The 18,590-nt window shown below is 45.1% G+C and overlaps 1 protein-coding gene across 3 annotated transcripts in view; it reads left to right on the forward strand.

Moving 5' to 3' along the window:
* klhl5 (kelch-like family member 5) overlaps window positions 1–18,590 on the forward strand; it is a 66,269-nt gene that overhangs the window by 2,307 nt on the left and 45,372 nt on the right. For 2 of the 3 annotated variants that reach the window (XR_013963569.1, XM_080757387.1), the window contains exon 1: window positions 17,703–18,481. The exons of the other annotated variant lie outside the window; for it this stretch is intronic. Coding sequence is in view for 1 of the 2 variants with exons in the window: in XM_080757387.1 (XP_080613513.1) it covers window positions 17,838–18,481 (644 nt within the window). In the remaining variant the exon portion in view is untranslated. Of the gene's footprint in view, window positions 1–17,702; window positions 18,482–18,590 lie in introns of those variants that run through there. 3 annotated transcript variants of the gene reach the window in all.

Consider the following 18,590-nt stretch of genomic DNA (forward strand, 5'->3'; position numbering starts at 1 on the left):
TCGTCTAATGTCATGATATGGATATAATGTCCCTATCACGTTTTTTTTTGCTCCTGATCTGATTCTGATCATTTGAAAATGACGGGATCGCCCCCGATTTCCGATCACGTGATCGGATCGGGACAACCCTAGTTAGGATGTGTCTGTTAAAGGTTAGGGCGGGACCGGTAAGGGCATATTGATCTAGAAAGGGGGCTTCACGAGAGCATACATCTCCTCCTCCTCTAACCAGAATGCTCACCTTAAAACACACTTGCCCTCATTTTCTTCCGCCGAGGCGGTTCTTGTATTCTTGTATTCTTGTATTTGTTTTACTGAGAATAATGTCAGAAAGAAGTTTAAGGTTAGTTTAGGAATATAGGGTTAGGTTTTGGCACAGTTTTACAGAGGTTAAGGTTAGGAATAAGGTTATGATGACGATACAGTACAGTACAGATTCCAGTTCCTGTCAAGATGTTGTGTGAGGTAACAGGCCAACCCTACATAATGGAGCCTTGTCTGTCTGTCTGTCTGTCTGTCTGTCTGTCTTGTTTGGTTTGATTTGGTTGCTGATGTAAATTTGGCTTGTTTTCTCACACATTCATAACTTGCGTCACTGATTTACTGATTACATGCTTTTCTTACTTTCTCATTATAAATGAATGTACTTGTCCGGTTTTGAGCCAAGTTGTTACCGGGGGTAAATTGCATTGTCACACAACAATGCAACTTTTTGCATTTGTGGCACTTGCTATGGGCACTTACTTGCTATGGGAAGAAGTGAAAGTGCTAAGCACTATGCAATTCTATTTTGGGGTTGGTTGGATTCGATATAGTGTGGACGTGTTGTGTATGTATATGTGTATAACATTACACCTTAGATAATGTATTGCCATTTGTGTGAGTCTGGGACATAATCCATAGGGAGTAGTAGCAAAAAAGTGTGTGTGTGTGACTGTGTGTGTGTGTGTGTGCGCACACACACACACCTGTGTGTGCGTGCGTGCGTGTGTGCGTGCGTGTGCATGCGCGTGTGGGCCGGTGTGATAGAGAGGCAAGGCAATCTGCCAAAGGGATAAAGACTGCTTTAGAATGGATGAAAAATAAAGAACAAAGGAGGAGAGACAAATTGAGGAGCGACAGTGACAAGCAAAGCTGATCTCTGCGAGAGGAAGAGGAGGTGTGATGGAGTAGTAGGAGGACGAGGAGCAGTAGAGAGGAGGTGGACTCACTGAGTGGGTCTTTCTGCTGAAGGTGATTTAGTGCTGTGTCAGCGCTATGGCGGCGTCTGGCTCTCCCCAGGGATGAAGCCACTGCAAAGCTTTACGACTCTTTATGGAGAGATTATGACGCTTTGCAAAGAGGAGGATGTGGCTTGATGAACACGCGTATAAGGGTGATGATGAAGGCTCTTAGTTTTATGATCCTCACGGACCAATTCGTCTTTTTAGATCCCCGCGCCTTACAATCTGTCACAAGCCCTCAAAGTGTTAATTTATCCATTTGTACACTCTCTGGGAGTTAAATTATCACTCAGGACTTTGTGTGCTCTGAATAGAGAGATGTTCCTTTCTCTTTGTCCTGTGACTGTCTGCCTTGCCCTCGTTATTTTTGCTGTGCTGTCCACGTGGCTGTTTTCTCTCTCTAAAGCCTTGCACTCTCAGTTCTAGCGGTGATATTCAAGGTTGTCAACTCTGCAACATCGTGTGCGTGCGTGCGTGCACGCGCGGTGTGCATGTGTTTGTTTGTGCTCAGGGACAGTTCTGTGTGTTTTCAAAGGAAGATGCATTAAGTGCACACTGAGTGATGCTGCTGTGATGTTCTTGTTTTGGTCTTTGTATTTTCTTCCCTTTTCACATCCGGTTCCAACCATTATGTTTTCTTTTCACGCTGTCTTGAGCAGAAATGAATTCTTGATTGCACCTCTTTTTTTCAACCATTTCCATTTTCCAAAGAGCATATAAATATTACAATATTACGTTCTGTACAGCAGCCTAGACAAGACCCTTTTCTGTGTGGTGAGAACAGACTACTCTCAGACCCTTATATATTAAGTTGCAGACTACAGCCCCTTATATTATGTTTTAAAAACTGGCAAAAACAGTTAAAACGACAGAGGCGTGCCATCGACTTGAGCCACGAGAGGCAGAATTTCGCGAAGTCAGCTTCAGCCGACTCAACGCCGTTCGAGTTTCGTCGAACGGCGAAAACTCATCTCGTCTCCCTGAGATGCTTGAGACGCCAAACTTGTCCGAGTAGGTTCTTGTAGACAGAAATAATAATAATTATTATTATTAGACTGAGCCGACAGTTCTGAGGTCGCCAGATTTGACACGGTACGACTAGGTTGTTTTACTGAGCGTTCTTGTATTCAGCAGACTAAAGGGAAAATAATTAAAGCTTTTTCAGTTGGTGCTGCCACTGAAGTCTAGCCGAGTAGTATCTATGAGAGTGTCATTCTGTCTGGCTGTGTGGCCGTAGTTGATCTCACAAACCACTGGACCGATCCACACCCAATATTTTCTGCACACTACCAGTAAGCAGTTTATTTACTTTTAAATTAATTATAAAGGTTGAAATTAAATGAAATGAAATATAACAGAAGTCTATGGGGCTCTCTGACTGACTCTGAGACTTAAACCTTGCCCAAATTTGGTCATACGTCATAGATGAGTGGCCACATGATGTCTGAGATCCAAACTGGAGCAACCTGGTTGACTGGAGACACACTAACACACACAGTGTGTTTGTGTGTGCGGACTGTGCTGTGCTGTGCGCATGCTTTTTGACATTTGTTTTAGCTAATGACATGGCTGTTATTTCATCTAACTCTTCAGGCCTGTACTCGCCAAAAGATTATGTAAAGAAATGAACACTGATTTTACACATGACACATCTTTCTTCTTTCTACTTTTGTCATTCCTCTTCTCAGTCTTTCTAGCTGGGAAAAAATGAAGCACTTTTCTGGAGTTGATTATTCTTGTCACGTCTTGTAGCACAGCGTGTACAATGAGAATCAAATGGGCCCACGATCTGATGCCATATTGGAAATGGAAAGAGCAAACACACAAATGCACAAAAACCTATGCACACACACACACACACACACACACACACACACACACACACACACACACACACACACACACACACACACACACACACACACACACACACACTCTCTCTCTCATGCAAAATACACTTTTTAAGATAATGTTATTCATGGGCATGCTATGAAAGGAGCAAGTGTGTCACTTGGGAGGAACCAGGCTACTAGACCTGACATTACAGTGACATTGACAATTTCTATGCAAGTTTGTTTTTCTTTTGTTAATGTATATTTCTATTCCTTGGATATCATGGCAGCATATAGGCTATTAGGCTAGGTGCAGCTGTACAGGTTGTGTGTGTAGTTCTACTGTGGTGTGCTTAGAACGAATGATTATAATTCTACTTTAGTAATCTAGGTTAATTAAAACCATTAGACCACATTCGTGCTCTCACTTGTCCATGTGCTGGAGTATAGTCTCTCTCTCTCTCTGTCTATCAAGCACGCATGCACGCAAGCGTGTGAGAGAGAGAGAGAGAGAGAGAGAGAGAGAGAGAGAGAATTTTAGAAAGTAAAAGCTCTCTTGTGTCATTTGATTTATTCTCTCCCCCCCCCCCCCCATCTCATAGACACCCTCTGAAAGCACTCTTATTTCATTGCTAAGACATGAAGAACGCAAGGCCAATTATGAGGTGATGAACTGCTGTGTCAGCGTCCTCTAAACACCCTCCTGTAATTAGGCTACCTGCTGATTAATGCTGAGTCACTCTGCCTGATGAGGCCCCCCTGCCTGCGCCCCCCTCTCCTCGTCCTTGTGTCTGCTCAGTTACAGCTCCATTCCAAAGCTAATTCTGCTTCCTCCCTAAATGGTCTATATTTAACAACAGCCGGCGGGGGGATTGTGTCCTTCTCGCTTAATTCATTAGCGACTCCTACTGGTTAGTTGGGACACCTCATGGTAGCATCAATAGCTGCTTGTGTTCACAATCCTGTACACAAGTCATAGACCGTGATATGCGCGGAGTACGCAGAACTATTCATAGTCACCGAAAACTGGACTATGAATAGGGCTTAAGCTTCTGCTCTGCCTTTGCTCTGACATCACTCACTTCCCCTCGTTTTCAACCGAGCTTTTCTGCTGTTTCCGTTTTCGTCCTGCACTTTCCGCTTCCGGTCGCGGCAGCTTCTGTTTTTTTTAAAGCGGCCATTAGACTCGCTCCCTCTGTCTTAAACATCTACTTCTCTTCAGAAGCGTTAATATTGCAACCTCGACACAGCATAACGTCAGAAATTATCCCAGAACATCCGCGTTCTGTTCACTCATGTGGATGCAGACTACAGCGAGCAAACAGCCTTTTAATATGGCCCAGAACCAGGAACACAAGATTCAAACAGAAAAATGTATATATACGTCAACAGCAGACAATGTATTAACATTGCCAAAGCAAAAGTGGAACAATACAATCTAGACAAATTAATCTATGTACAATTGAAAGGGAATATTAATGAGTTGTTACATTGCAACTGAGGTAAATCTAACTTGTACAACCATGAGAATTGTGCATTTGCTGTCAGAAATAGTTGGCCTATATATCCATAGGTTAGCTTGGGACAAGCTTTTGCAAAGTCTAGGATAAAAAATAAACTAAACAGTAGAATATCCAAGAATTTCTGTCACTCGATGCAGACAGTACATGAATACACTCAATAATTAGTAGTCTTTAGATGTTTGTGTTCCATTTGATATCCTTCTCCTATCACAGCAGTTCACTCATCTTGCTGCTGTGTTTGCACATTGTTGTACTTCGCCCAGCAGATATGGGAGTTTTTTGTCATTAGTCATCTTTTCAAACTCTTTGTGGGTGATTGTAATCTGTGGGAAGTATGTGTCTCTGATGTCTTGGTACAGTGGACAGTCAGTTTTCACTTCATTTTGTGCAGTGGATGCATCCTGCTATGTCATGACGATAATCCTGGGCGCTACTCTCCCTCTGCCAACCTGGGGAGAGCCCAGAACTGAGCTCATGCATGCTTCCTTCAATACATGAGGAGTGAGCAGGACTCTTCTTAACGTCAACTAAATCTAGTGGAGTAAAAGTACCACATTTACCTCTGAGATGTAGTGGAGTAGAAGTAAAAGTACTCGATAATGGAAATACCCAAGTAAAGTACAAATACCTCCAAATCGTACTTAAGTACAGTACTTAAGTAAATCTACTTAGTTACTTTTAGAACAGTGCCCTCTCTCTGTCCATCCCTGGTTTTGTCTCTCTGTTTTTCCCTGTCTTTGATCTTTAGATGTTTAATATCAGTGATTGGTACAGTAGCAGGGGAAAAGGTGACCTTCTTTGGAGCCAATCGGAGAGCTAGCAGCTGAATGAGGGCAGACTGCTGTCTCATCCAGACAATGAAAATGCTTTTCAGGCATTATCTAGTCCACACACACCTGCAATTTTCAGGGAATAGCATTGTGTACGTGCGTGCGTGCGTGCGTGCGTGCCCACTATCGGGGATGTGTGCTTGCTTGTGCATAAATTAACTCCGGATAAATTGTGATAGGGCAGCACAATGAATCTGTAAAAATCAATATTGCAATATTGCAGTGTGCCTTCCTATCAAAGTCAAACGTGTACAGTAAGTAGGCCTTCTATATGGATTCTAGTTCTTCTAGTTCTATGCAAAATTACAAGTTAAGTTACCCATGTTTTCCTACCTGACACGTCGATCACCGTGTGGCGGAAGTCTCCCTCCCTCCCTTTCTGTCTATCTGCCGCGAGGGACCTCAGTATATGGGCATGTGATGTGACATCATTCAGACATTGTTGACTAACAACACTGATTTGCACTGAGTACAAAATATCAGTATATAGACCTATTTAACACTTATTTTAACAAGTGTACACACAAGTATCTCGTCAATATCATCTAGCACTCACATTTGTTCAGATGGGTGTTCATGTCTGTTCAATCTTGTGCTGTCTGTGGCTATTCATCAAAACAAATAAAAAATGAATAGATTTGGCTCATGATGTGAATGTTGCAGAGCATTAAGAGTAAGACCACCATAAGGTCATGATGTGAATGTTGCAGAGCATTAAGAGTAAGACCACCATAAGGTCATGATGTGAATGTTGCAGAGCATTAAGAGTAAGACCACCATAAGGTCATGATGTGAATGTTGCAGAGCATTAAGAGTAAGACCACCATAAGGTCATGATGTGAATGTTGCAGAGCATTAAGAGTAAGACCACCATAAGGTCATGATGTGAATGTTGCAGAGCATTAAGAGTAAGACCACCATAAGGTCATGATGTGAATGTTGCAGAGCATTAAGAGTAAGACCACCATAAGGTCATGATGTGAATGTTGCAGAGCATTAAGAGTAAGACCACCATAAGGTCATGATGTGAATGTTGCAGAGCATTAAGAGTAAGACCACCATAAGGTCATGATGTGAATGTTGCAGAGCATTAAGAGTAAGACCACCATAAGGTCATGATGTGAATGTTGCAGAGCATTAAGAGACAACTCAAGCAACATAAATCACATAATCCAGGTCAGGAACATTTAGGCTGCCAGTGTAGCAGCCTCTCACTTTTCATCACTCTTTCTCTCATTCTGTGGGATTAATGGGCTGTGATTGGCTTGTGGCTGAAGGGCTGAGTAAATTATTAAAACCTGCTCTTTATTTGGCTGTGGTTGGTACACTGTGTGCATGTGCGTCTGTCTGTCTGTCTGTCTGTCTGTTTTTGTCGTCTCTCTCCCCCAACACAGTGCCCAACCATCTGTGGCGAGTGGAAGAGAAAGAATACATTTGAAAGAAGGTGCTGCAAAGAGAGAGAGAGGGGGGTGTAGACAGATGTTGTTTGCTGTGATGGACAGAGATGGAGAAAGAGAACATGGCCGTGTTACTGGAATGGGAATGAGAGCTGTGGACCATTACAGTGGGAGAGGCAGAGGAGTGACAGAGAGACGGAGGGGACGAGAGCAGGTGAATTGCAAAGGAAAGCACTTTCCTTCTGCTACACACCTGCTGCCACCCTGCCTGCACTGAGACCCACCTCAGTACTGTGTCCCAGAAGAGAACACACCCATATACATGCTTGTACGCGCATATATGTACAGCACGCAAACCTTAAAGTGCATATTCTGTACTGTACGATTTACAATTTAGGCACTTAATCCAGAGGCTGTAGGCTACATGGACAGTATAAGTGTGTACGTACGTGCGTGCGTGCGTGCACACTGACTTCAGTGTCCATTTTTATACTGAGTTAAATTAATGTAACACTCACTCTCATAAGTTACAGTGTTGTTAATGTGACAGAACGCTGGAACAATAAACCTGCATTATTAGGGAGCTAGCCAGAGCAAATTACCGTCTATCGTTTTCCATCAATAATTCAGGGTTTGTTTTATCTCCCGTTGTTTGCTGTAGCACACTTTACGGCTCAGCAATTTAGCGGTGGGAAATGGGCCAACGCGTACAATATGCACAAATCTGTACGACGCAGTTAAATATGGAAGTACAGTATATGAGACTGTGACTACAGAGAAGCCTGATCCCCGCCTGTCATCAGGCTGTCCAACTTTACTTTCCCTTGTGGATTTTAACTGTCAGCCTGTCAACAGGCTGCACATGGACTTTGCTTTTCCTGCATGTGGATCTACCGTGTGCATTTTACAAGTGATAAGTTACATCCCTTTGTAGACTATTTGAACCTGACAATATTGCACTTTATCTCATGTACAATGCGACACACTCTTTATTATGTGCATAATTTTGTCCGGCCGGCCTTTCCAGGAAGGCCTGTTATAGCGCCACCAGGAGGCCGACTTTTGTAAAACAATTTTCTTTATATTACTCCTCCAGATTCTGTCCAAAGATCACGCAAATCGTTACAGAGTATCTCTATAGTCATTTGTTCAAGAAGGATCTGTCCGATATTTCATATTCCATCCTAATTGGCTAACATTGGCTTTCAAAGTTTGCAGGATTGGCCCGTTTTGAACAAAATGCCTCAAATCATGAACGCAGCGTGCAATTTACGTGGAATCTTTCACGGACGTTCCTACTAGGCTGAGGAATATATCCCACCCTTTTCACATTGGCCTATTATAGCGTCAACAGGAGGCCACAACCTGACCTGCCCTGGTGGAGACCTGTGCCTAGTTGTTGCTTATATTGCCTGCAACCTCACAGTATATATGTATCACGATACAGAGGCCCACAACACGATATATATCGATATTTATCGATTATACATTGATTCCAAATAATGACCATTAGGGCTGGGTATTGACAACAACCTCACAATCGGTACATATCACCATACAAAGTCCTAGACCACCGATTGCCGATGTTTTTTTCAAATACATTTGAAAAACTTTGTTGATAATATTTAAACAAAAAGCAAGGGAAAAAAATAAAACAAAGAATAAATAACGTTTTGATGGATAAATGCAAAATATATATATATATATTAATCATATATATCGTAACTGTCAGACAGAAACTGATTCTGATGTTTGGTTTTTTTAAGCTGCGTCACACATTTCCTGCGGTATCGATATGGTACGATACGCTTATCGGCAAGGAATACGATATAGGATTATTGCCATCATAGGAGAGTGTGGACTCTGTGGAGGGCAGCGATTCTGGAGTCCAGAGTTGTTGCCTATAGACCGCACTCTCACATTGCATCGAGCTTCGCCCCACATGTCCCTGTTAATTGTCATATTACTGTATACGATACCACATTTCTGTCTAACAGGAGTTCAAAGTGACCACCATGGAGCAATATCTCCAAGTTTAGTGCGTTTATATCCTGATTGAGTTTAATGTCCTCAGAGATCAATAGCTTTATTGTTTGAAAAGGCTTTTAGAGTTGATTGGTGATTGGAATCGGGTTGTGCTCCTGCCATTTGCTAGAGGGTGCTATGTGATTTGTTGGGGGTCATATAACGGGGCAACGCCACCCATAAACTCCTGTTTTGTCTTGCTCCGGTCGAATTTAATGTCAGGATTAAATGGGTAAACGCCAAGGTCAAATGGTGGGCCCAGATCGATTGGTCTGTCTAGTGTGTATGTGTGTTTTGTGTGTGGGTGTGCGCGCAACTGCATGCGTGCGTGCGTGCGACCCGTGCGTGCGTGATATAAGTTGTAGTTTCATTGGACATATACAGATGACTCATCACAATGTTTGTAAGACTCGGACACATGCGTTATTATCAACGTAAGTCCTACGATAGGCCTATGCTAGTATACTTCATGGATACTTTGTCATACGATGAATAGCAAAATAGCCAATCTATGAGTTCACAACAATGTAACATTGTCGTGAACTTTTTGTTATTTCGAGAGAATGTAACATTTTCACCTAAATTGACACACCCAAAAAAATGAGTTTTGAAGTGGTTAAACAATATAGGATCTCAAACCGTTTTCCCGATTCTTTTCTACCTCTCTCTCTCTCTCTCTCTCTCTCTCTCTTTCTCATTCTCTCTCTCTCCATCCTTGCTCCCTCTCTTACTCTATCTCCCTTTGTCAGCCTCTTAAGCAATTAGAGGACCCAGAGCTGGCAGGGCCGAGCCATGGTCATTACTGTGTGTGTGTGTGTGTGTGTGTGTGTGTGAGAGACGTGCATGCATGCATTTGTGTTTGTGTGGTGGGGTGATGCATTTTAAGCCATGAAAAAAAAAATCATCCCAGGAACAGACATGAATCAAAGTAATTGGACAGTTTGATTCATTTTGTTGTGAATTGTAAGGCTTTGCTGTGTTTGTGCGTGCGTGCATGCATGCATGCGTGCGTGCATGGCATGCGTGCGTGCATGGCATGCTTGCATGCATGGCATGCGTGCGTGCATGCATGCATGCGTGCGTGCGTTTAGTAAATGGGTGTCTGTACTAAATCCAAGCAGTTGCTCTCTGGTCTGGGTGTGGGTGGCATCACTCTCACAAAGGGATGCATGATACACGAGAACATGCATGCTGCATGTTTCTCTATAGCATCGTGTTCTGTGACGGGACTTTTGTGTTGAATAAAACATTATACGCTAAAAGTATGTCACAGTGCATGGGAGATCAGAGGCGAGGCTTCTGTTGTTTGTGTGCGTGTGTGTGTGCAATGCATGCACGCTCGTGGCAAGAAACCCAGATGATCTTGGCTCTCTCCGTGTGCGCTAGGCATGTAATTGGGGGCAGTTGAGGTGTTTTGGTTGTTGTTTACAACTCTCTCTCTCTCTGTCTGTTCTGTCTGTCATGTTCCAGTGGTGGAAGTACATTTACATACTTAAGTGCAGTATTTAAGTGTCTGTTCCGGGATGAGTATTTCCAATTTCCAATACTTTTACTTACTATTTTCAAAAGATTATTATACATTTGAAAACTTGAAAGGGCACATTCTGGACAATGACTACGTTCACCTTTAGCACTTTAAGTAGATTTTACTTCCAATACTTTTGTACCTTTACTTGTAACGGAGTAGTTCTACATTGCAGTATTGATACTTTTACCTAAGTAATGTGAGTATACTTTACAACCTCCCTGGACAGAAGCACTCCCCGTGCTGCCCAGACTACAAGCCATATCTAATTAGCTCAGACCATCAACATACTGTAGAAGTTTCTCTCTGAGGAAAAGACATCAAAAGCAGGACGAAATGGATGAGGAAAGGAAACTTTGCAATGGACATTAAGAGGGGAAGAGACGAGAGGAAACGGTTGGGAAGCAATAGAAAGATGAAGGAAGCGGGTAGTCAGTCACACCGGGGGGGGGGGGGGGGTTACTGTATCCATAGACATATGATGAGAAGGAATATTAAAGGGAATGAAAGGCCTGGACCCTCGAGTGGACAGTGATGTAATGAGTCCCGGGATGCAGGGATGGTCTTTGAGAATTTAGATGAATCCCAGGGACATTTTCCCACTTCATCGATGTTAGGAGTCATATTTTGCAATTTGTTTTACAAATTGCAGCATTTAACTCCCATTTCATTTTATATGGGTTATAATGTGGTTATATTCACGGATAAACAGAAGAAGAAATGGTTATTATAACTGAAGCTATAGCAAAATAAACTAGAATAAAAAACAGTACAGTGTAGTGCATCCCGTGGATGCAGAGGTTGTTGTTTTATTGCGTCCCTTAACTATGAACTGCATTTTGGGATGCAAAATGCCCCCTGTTTTAATCTCTGGGCTTATTGAGCTGAGGCGTGATGGGTTTGAATCTAAGACTCAAGGCGCGTTTATTTGTTTAATCGCTTTTCCTCCCTGTGTGTGCCGTCTGTCTCTCCAGTGTGTAACACCACACAGAGTTAAAGTTTTGGGCGTGCCGTCTAGTCAGGAAGAGTGTTTTTGTGTTTGTGTGCAGTGTGCCCTGCACTGCAAATCTCACAAACCACTGGGCTGAGTTTCTTGTGCACACTGTCAGTACTATAGACCAATATTTTTCACACATTGTGAATGCATCCCACCCCGTTTTTTTTAATTGTTGCTATTTATACCACAATTTAGTTATGCCAATGAATTCCTCCCCACACACATTGTCTGTGTGTCGTCACTGCTGTCTGCTGTTGTATCATACTGACTCACCTATCGTACTGGAGCCCCCACCGGGAGGACTGGAGCCCCCACCTCGTGTGATATACTGATATTGATACCTAACTCCAGAATCCAGACACGCACAGTCTCATACATAACCTCAGTGCCACTCACATCTCTCTCTCTCTCTCTCTCTCTCGCGCCCCCTGCTCTCTCATAATGTCTCTCGCTCGCTCAATCCCTGGCATTTGTTGGGGAAAGGAGAGAGCCAAGTACGTCAGTGTGTAGAGAGGTAATTATTTGCTTGGCCAGTCTGAGCCTGCTCTGAGTCTCAAGGACAGACTAGCCGACAGCTAGCGCCGGCCAACACACTGATTACACCAGAGGAACAGGCAGTTCCCTGTGCACACGCATATGTGCACGGCACGCACGGCGCAGGCGTGTGTCTATGAATGTGGTGGGAAGACGTAAGGGCCGTGATCAGAATGAGATTGTACATCTTTGTGTGTTCATGTTTATGCAGCCGGTATGTCATGCATGAGATATGTTTTTTGTGTGTGCGCGTGTGTGCGTGCGTGCGTGTGCGCGCTGTTCGCCTGTAAACCATGATGTGTGTGTGTGTGCTGATATAGAACAACAGCTCTTGCAGTTTAATCCCTGCAGGTGTCTACTGCAGGAAATCACTGCGTGCACACTTATATTAACACACACACACACACACACACACATAAACACACACACACGCACACACTCCCATGTGTGTCATAACATAATAGCAGCGATGGGAACAGGAAATTGAGGTGTGTGTGTGTGGGGGGTGGGGGGGCAGAGAGTGTCTGATGAGGGCGGCAGCTGGCTGGGGGGGGGGGTTAGACAATGAGCAGTGAAAGGAATAAAAAGGAGAAGAAGAAAGAAGGGCGGTGAAGGGTAAAGAAATAATGGTGGCGGAGAGAGGCAAGGCAGAGACAGTAAAAGGTATTTAGAAACAGAGGTGTGTAAGGTACCATAAAGGGAGGATGGAGATAGATGGAGAGGATAGCGGCAGCAGACAGGGACCTCGGGGAGATAAACATTAGTCATAAACTAGAGATATAGGCCCATGATCATCACTTCTGCGATAGACAGGTAATGTTTCACTTTCTGGACCCATGCATAAAACCTCCATGACAGCTCCTCCAGATGGCTGCAGCCTACTTTTATTTCAGTCTGCATCTGTGCATTATAATATGTCTGTGGTGGTCGTGTGTGCACGCGCGTGTGCGACTGCATGTGTGTGTGTGTGTGTGTGTGTGTGCGCGCGTGTGTGTGTGTGTGTGTGTGTGTGTGTGTGTGTGTGTGTGTGTTATGCAGTATAGCAACATAATCTTTTTCATGTGCGTTTGTGCTTCCATGTATGTTATGGGCCACATATCATGTAGTGATGCGTGCATCTGTAAATGGCATTGAGGGCCTGCTGCTATATGCGGTTTGTTCGTCCCCACAGAACCTGCTCTCATAAAGCACTGCCAGAGAATTGTTGAATAATGGCCCATGAAGGCCACAGCCGAGAGACCAATAAAATTAGGCGGCTGAGAAAGTGCCTTGCCAAGTGACCAATGAATGGGTCCGTCTGAAGGAGGCCATGGCTGAATAGCCAGTCACCTATCAGCTTAATTTCTTCTCAGAGCCACATCTCCCATTCAGTGTTGCCAACTCTCCAGTAACGGAAGTAGCTAGTGGCTCCTCGAAAAGTCGCTAAAAGTCGCCAGGGGTGGGATATGCGCGCGCGTAGCGCGCGCCGCCCCTAGCGACTTTTTTGCGTCCCTAGCGACTTTTAGGCGCCCCTAGCAACGAAAATATGTAGCCCAGAAAAACATTTGTCATTTATGTGCACTTAGTTTGTATCATCTCTTCATTTGATAACACATCGTTTAAACTCATTGTAATATTTAAAAAAAACATACCTCAATTCAACTAATGTTTAGTTAGAACGCTATTTTGTTCCGATCCATACAGGAATTAGAAGGTTAATACTTTATGCATCCGAGTGTGTATTTTATTTTTACTAGCAGACTAAACTGAGCTGCCAGTGCTTCCTCCTTTCTTGCTCTGTCGAGCTCGAGGGGCGCGTTCGGAAATACCGCACCGGAGCGCACTCGCCTAGGCAAGTAGGCAGAGCAAGAAAGGAGGAAGCACTGGTAGACAGTCTGTGCAGTGTGCACATAACCGAGCCGAGGAAGCCACTGAGCCTGCTGTGACCTGTGAGCCAGACTAGACGCGCCGACCACTTTTAGTTTTGCCAATTTCGCGGATTTGAGGCTGAGAAAAAAAAAAAAAAGATTTTATCTCTGGCGCATATCTGGCGCCTGTCAACACGATTTGTCCCCAATTCACCAGGGGAAAAAAGCTAGATTTCTCGCCAGAAGCTTTTCACTAATTCAGTCGCTAGGGGGGTCTGGAAAGAAGCTAAATATGACGACAAATCCGCTAAGTTGGCAACACTGCTCCCATTCCCATGCAGCCTCCCCATGCAAAAAGGTGACATTTCCTGTGTGTGTGAAGTATAAATGCATTGCTCTCCTCCTCGCGGGTATTTGTTATTCTGCAGTGGTGTAAAGTAACTACAGTAAGTACTTTTACTTAAGATACTGTACTTGTCTTAAGTGCAACATAGAGGTATTTGTACTTTACTTGAGTATTTCCAATTTCCAATACTTTTACTACACTACATATCAGAGGCAAATATTGTGCTTTTACTCCACTACATTTATTTTAAAACTTGAGTTACTAATTACTTTGATTATTATTACAAAACATACTGTACATTAAACAATTTTGGCCATTTGGAAATAGCCAATCTACAAGTGACGCATTGTGAACTTTTAGACATTTGTAAACTTGAAATGGGACATTTTTGTACTTTTACTCAAGTACATTTTGAATTCCAGACTTTTACGGTACTTAACGGAGTAGTTGCAGTTGCAGTGACACTGATGATACTTAAGTAAAACAATTGAGTACTTTTTCCGCCACTGTTATTTTGCCATGTCGTACAGTTGGTTGTATGAGGGAGAAATGTGGCTCTGGGTACACTTCTCCGGGGTTAAAAGAGGCAGAATTAACTCTAAAACTCTGGTAACTCTCTAAAACAGGGTCTTTCAAACGTATTGAGCTTGTTAGCCAATTAGGCAATGCGTTATTCTGTCCCAGGACACTATAGCTAACTCCAGAGCTCGATCTCTGAGCCCGGTCTAACCCTCCTCTTTGCTTTACACATCCTATTACCTATGCTTTACCCATCTCCTTATTATGGTGTGTGCGTGTGTGTGTGTGTGTGTGTGTGTGTGTGTGTGTGTGTGTGTGTGTGTGTGTGTGTGTGTGTGTGTGTGTGTGTGTGTGTGTGTGTGTGTGTGTGTGTGTGTGTGTGTGTGTGTGTGTGTGTGTGTGTGTGTGTGTGTGTGTGTGTGTGTGTGTGTGTGTGTGTGTGTGTGTGTGTGTGTGTGTGTGTGTGTGTGGGGGGTATAGCTAGAACGCATATTGACTTGACTATTGATCAGAGACAGACTCAGAGCAGTGGGGTGCTCTCAGACCCAGGCCCAGTGGTCAGGACATCCTGAAACTCTAGCATAGCCCCTGCATGCTTCCTGGCAAGAGGAAGACAGGAACACTCAATAAGGTCTTCATCTGCTGCTCCATTCAGTCCTTTGTTTGACAACCTAAGGCCTTTGCAGTAGGCCTACCGGTATATCTGCTATTTTTCAATAGCCAATGCAAAAACCTATAAACTGACACAGATGCTTGTAGGATATAGATTTGAAAATGTTCTTGAAAATCATAATGACGCCTATACAAGGACAGCAGGTTGAAAGTGTTTAATATTCATTTAAAACCTAGTTTTCATGTCTTCAAACCATAACTCCCTCCCTATATCAGCGGGCACTCCATCTGGAAAGCCCTGCATGCATGCCTCTTTGACAGTGGAATCCCGGTGGTGGCCGACCGTTCAGAGGGGTTATACTCCGGAAGGTGAGGAAGGTTCTGGCTGGCTGGCCGGGGTCTGCCTGCCGGCCGGGGGGGGCGCCTGGAAGCGTCTGGAATGAGATGGGTCCTCTGGGACCCCCGCTCACTGATCACCATCATTCTCTGGGAATGCTGCTGCATTGCAGATGGAGGGGATGAGAAGTGATGAAGGTGCACAGGAAAGAAAGTATTCAGTATTGCAACGGATGGACGGACGGCGGGAAAGCAATGTTTCTGCGGCACAGCATGCATATACTGTATATACTTTTAACCTGGCTTCCCTGCTATTCTTGCCACGTGACGCTCCAGATGACGTATGATAGTGCATGCTTATAAGAGTGGTTAAACACAAGATAAGCAATGGCGAGAGGAAGTGGAGGTGACGGAGTGGAGCTGAGGGGCGGGGAGGGTTTCAAGGACACCGAGGTCCCCCCGGGGTGGCTCGCTGTGTGCTCTGTGTCTCTTCTATAACAATAAGCCCACACATCTGCCTATTGCAGCCAGTTACTGCTGCTCCCACCTAAATACAACCTCCTAGTGAAGCAGGTGAAGCAGAGCCTGCATGAGAGAAACATGCAGATTATTGACAAAGACAAGGGAGGGGAGGGGGTGGGGGGTCGACCATCACTCTGCTGCGCCTCTCTCTCGATGCTGCCGGCCAGAAACCTCTTTTCTCAATATTTAAACTTTTTGTGTGTTTTCTTATTTTATTTTTTTCTTATTTCATTTTTAATTTTTTGGTAAATGAATGCCCTGCTACTTCCTACAGTGTCACACAAAAGCATCTGAAACATGGTTTTGAGCTTGTTGATCTGCTAATGTAGCTATTTTTTTATTTGAGTAACACTTTTGGATATAATGAGGGCTCCACCCGACAGAGACGATCTCTTTGATCGTGATTACCAGTAAGACACCTGAGGGCGTGCACGCATCCGCCTGGGTGACTTTGCTTTGGCATGGGGGGTTAGATCAACATGGAATTAGTGAGTGTACAGGGTTCGATGAGGTCAGAACAACATATGGAATGTCAGAACAGGTCAGATGCATATATCGATATACGTATGGAGATCTAAGGGTGGCAGTGTCTTGAGTGTACAGGGTTTGATACAGGGCTGGGCCTTAATTTTCGGGCCTGTTGAGAACTCTATAGTTCATATGGAGATCTAAGGGTTTGAGGTTTGAGCCATGCAGGTAAGCTGTAGAGTTGCTGGCCAATATTGATGACATCAGGGATCTCCATATATGGGCTTAATATTGATGACGTCACGTGATGTCACGAGGCATGACCATATATGGGGCGTGACTGACTGACGGGAAATGCACAATTTCATAGTTAACTGTGACCTGAAGTCACAATGAACACAACATGTGCAATGCATGGCCTGTACATGCATTGCACACATCCAGAAGATGGGTCTTTAAAATGGCTGTTGAGTGCCATGGCCTGATGGCCCATGTTGTTGGGAGTCTGTGAAAATAATGTAATTGACAATATCCTGCAGGCCTTGGCATGCTCTAGATATGGAGATGTTAACAATTGCATTGTATTTTTTTCTTTTGGAGAATAGTTGTGGCCTGCGCACATCATTACTTGGCAGAGAAACGGGCTGGAATGTAACTATTTTGTTCAGGTTTTGGACCAGGCAGGAGATCATTATCTCTCTCTCTCTCTTTCTCAGTCACTCACTCTCATGCACAAGCACACACACTGACACACGCACGTCGCACGCACGCACACACACACACACACACACACACACACACACACAGGCACGCACGCACGCACGCACGCACACACACACACACACACACACACACACACACACACACACATGCACGTCGCACGCACGCACGCACACACACACACACACACACACACACACACACGTGCGTGTAGGGAGGTACATTTTGCTTGCTCAACCAACCACTCTTTATTCTCTCTCTCTCTCTCTCTCTCTCTCTTCTCTTCTCTCGCTCTCTCTCTCTCTCTCTCTCTCTCTCTCCTTCTCTCTCTCTCTCTCTCTCTCTCTCTCTCTCTCTCTCTCTCTCTCTCTCTCTCTCTCTCTCTCCTTGCTTCCAGTCCAGATGTAGTAGCCAACTCGGTCCTTCTCTGGTCGCAGTTAGTTACGCGTGCGGTTGCCAAGCGAGAGACGCGCGCACAGCTCTCCTCCTGTACAACAGTATAGCCTACCGTTTTTGAACCGTAGAGAGCGGCACGCGCACCCCCGCCATTACCAACACCTCGGAACAGTCAATAAGCTGGCATGTCGAGCGGCGGCTCGGGCTCATCATCCACCTCGCGGAAGGAGTTCGACGTGAAGCAGATCCTCAGGATCCGATGGAGGTGGTTCGGACACCCCGCCGCGGCCACTCCGCCCCACTCCCCGCCGCCGCTAGGCGACTACTTGGCAGGGCGAGGAGGAGGAGGAGGAACGACGGGCGACAGCCCCGGAGACAGAGCCTCGGTTAGCGGCTGCGGCAGCAACGGGAACGCCGGCGCCGGTCGCTCCCGCACGGGCAGCCACAGCACCCTGGTGGCCAGCGGCAGCGCCGGCTCCAATCTGTGCAACCTCAGCAACAACAACAGAAAGTTTACAGATAATAACCACCGGGTGGCGGCCGGAGGGGGAGCGGTGGCGGCGGCGGCGGCGGCCACCGGGAGTTCGTGTCCCCGGTCCCTCAGCCAGCCCGAGTGCCGGAGCTCCGCGGCGCTGTCGTGGGTCTCCGTCTCGAAGCACCCGGCGTCCTCTGCTTCTCGCCCGGTGAAGGACATGGAACCCCCCGCGGAGGGTCCCGAGCTCTCTGGACCGCCCGGCGCCGAGGAGGGGGAGGTGGCGGCGGCGGCGACGGGGGGCGCAGAGGAGAATAATAACAACCAGCCACCGGACACTGATTCCAGCTCCTGCAGGTAGATAGGCATGATGAGAGACGGAATGTTAAACAAATGTCTTTCACCAGAGAGAGAAAGAAAGAAAGAACTGTTCAGAAAGAGCATGCATGCCCGCCGTTAACAATGT

The sequence above is a fragment of the Protomyctophum bolini genome, assembly GCF_963924005.1.
Source record: "Protomyctophum bolini genome assembly, chromosome: 3".
Lineage (NCBI taxonomy): Eukaryota > Metazoa > Chordata > Actinopteri > Myctophiformes > Myctophidae > Protomyctophum > Protomyctophum bolini.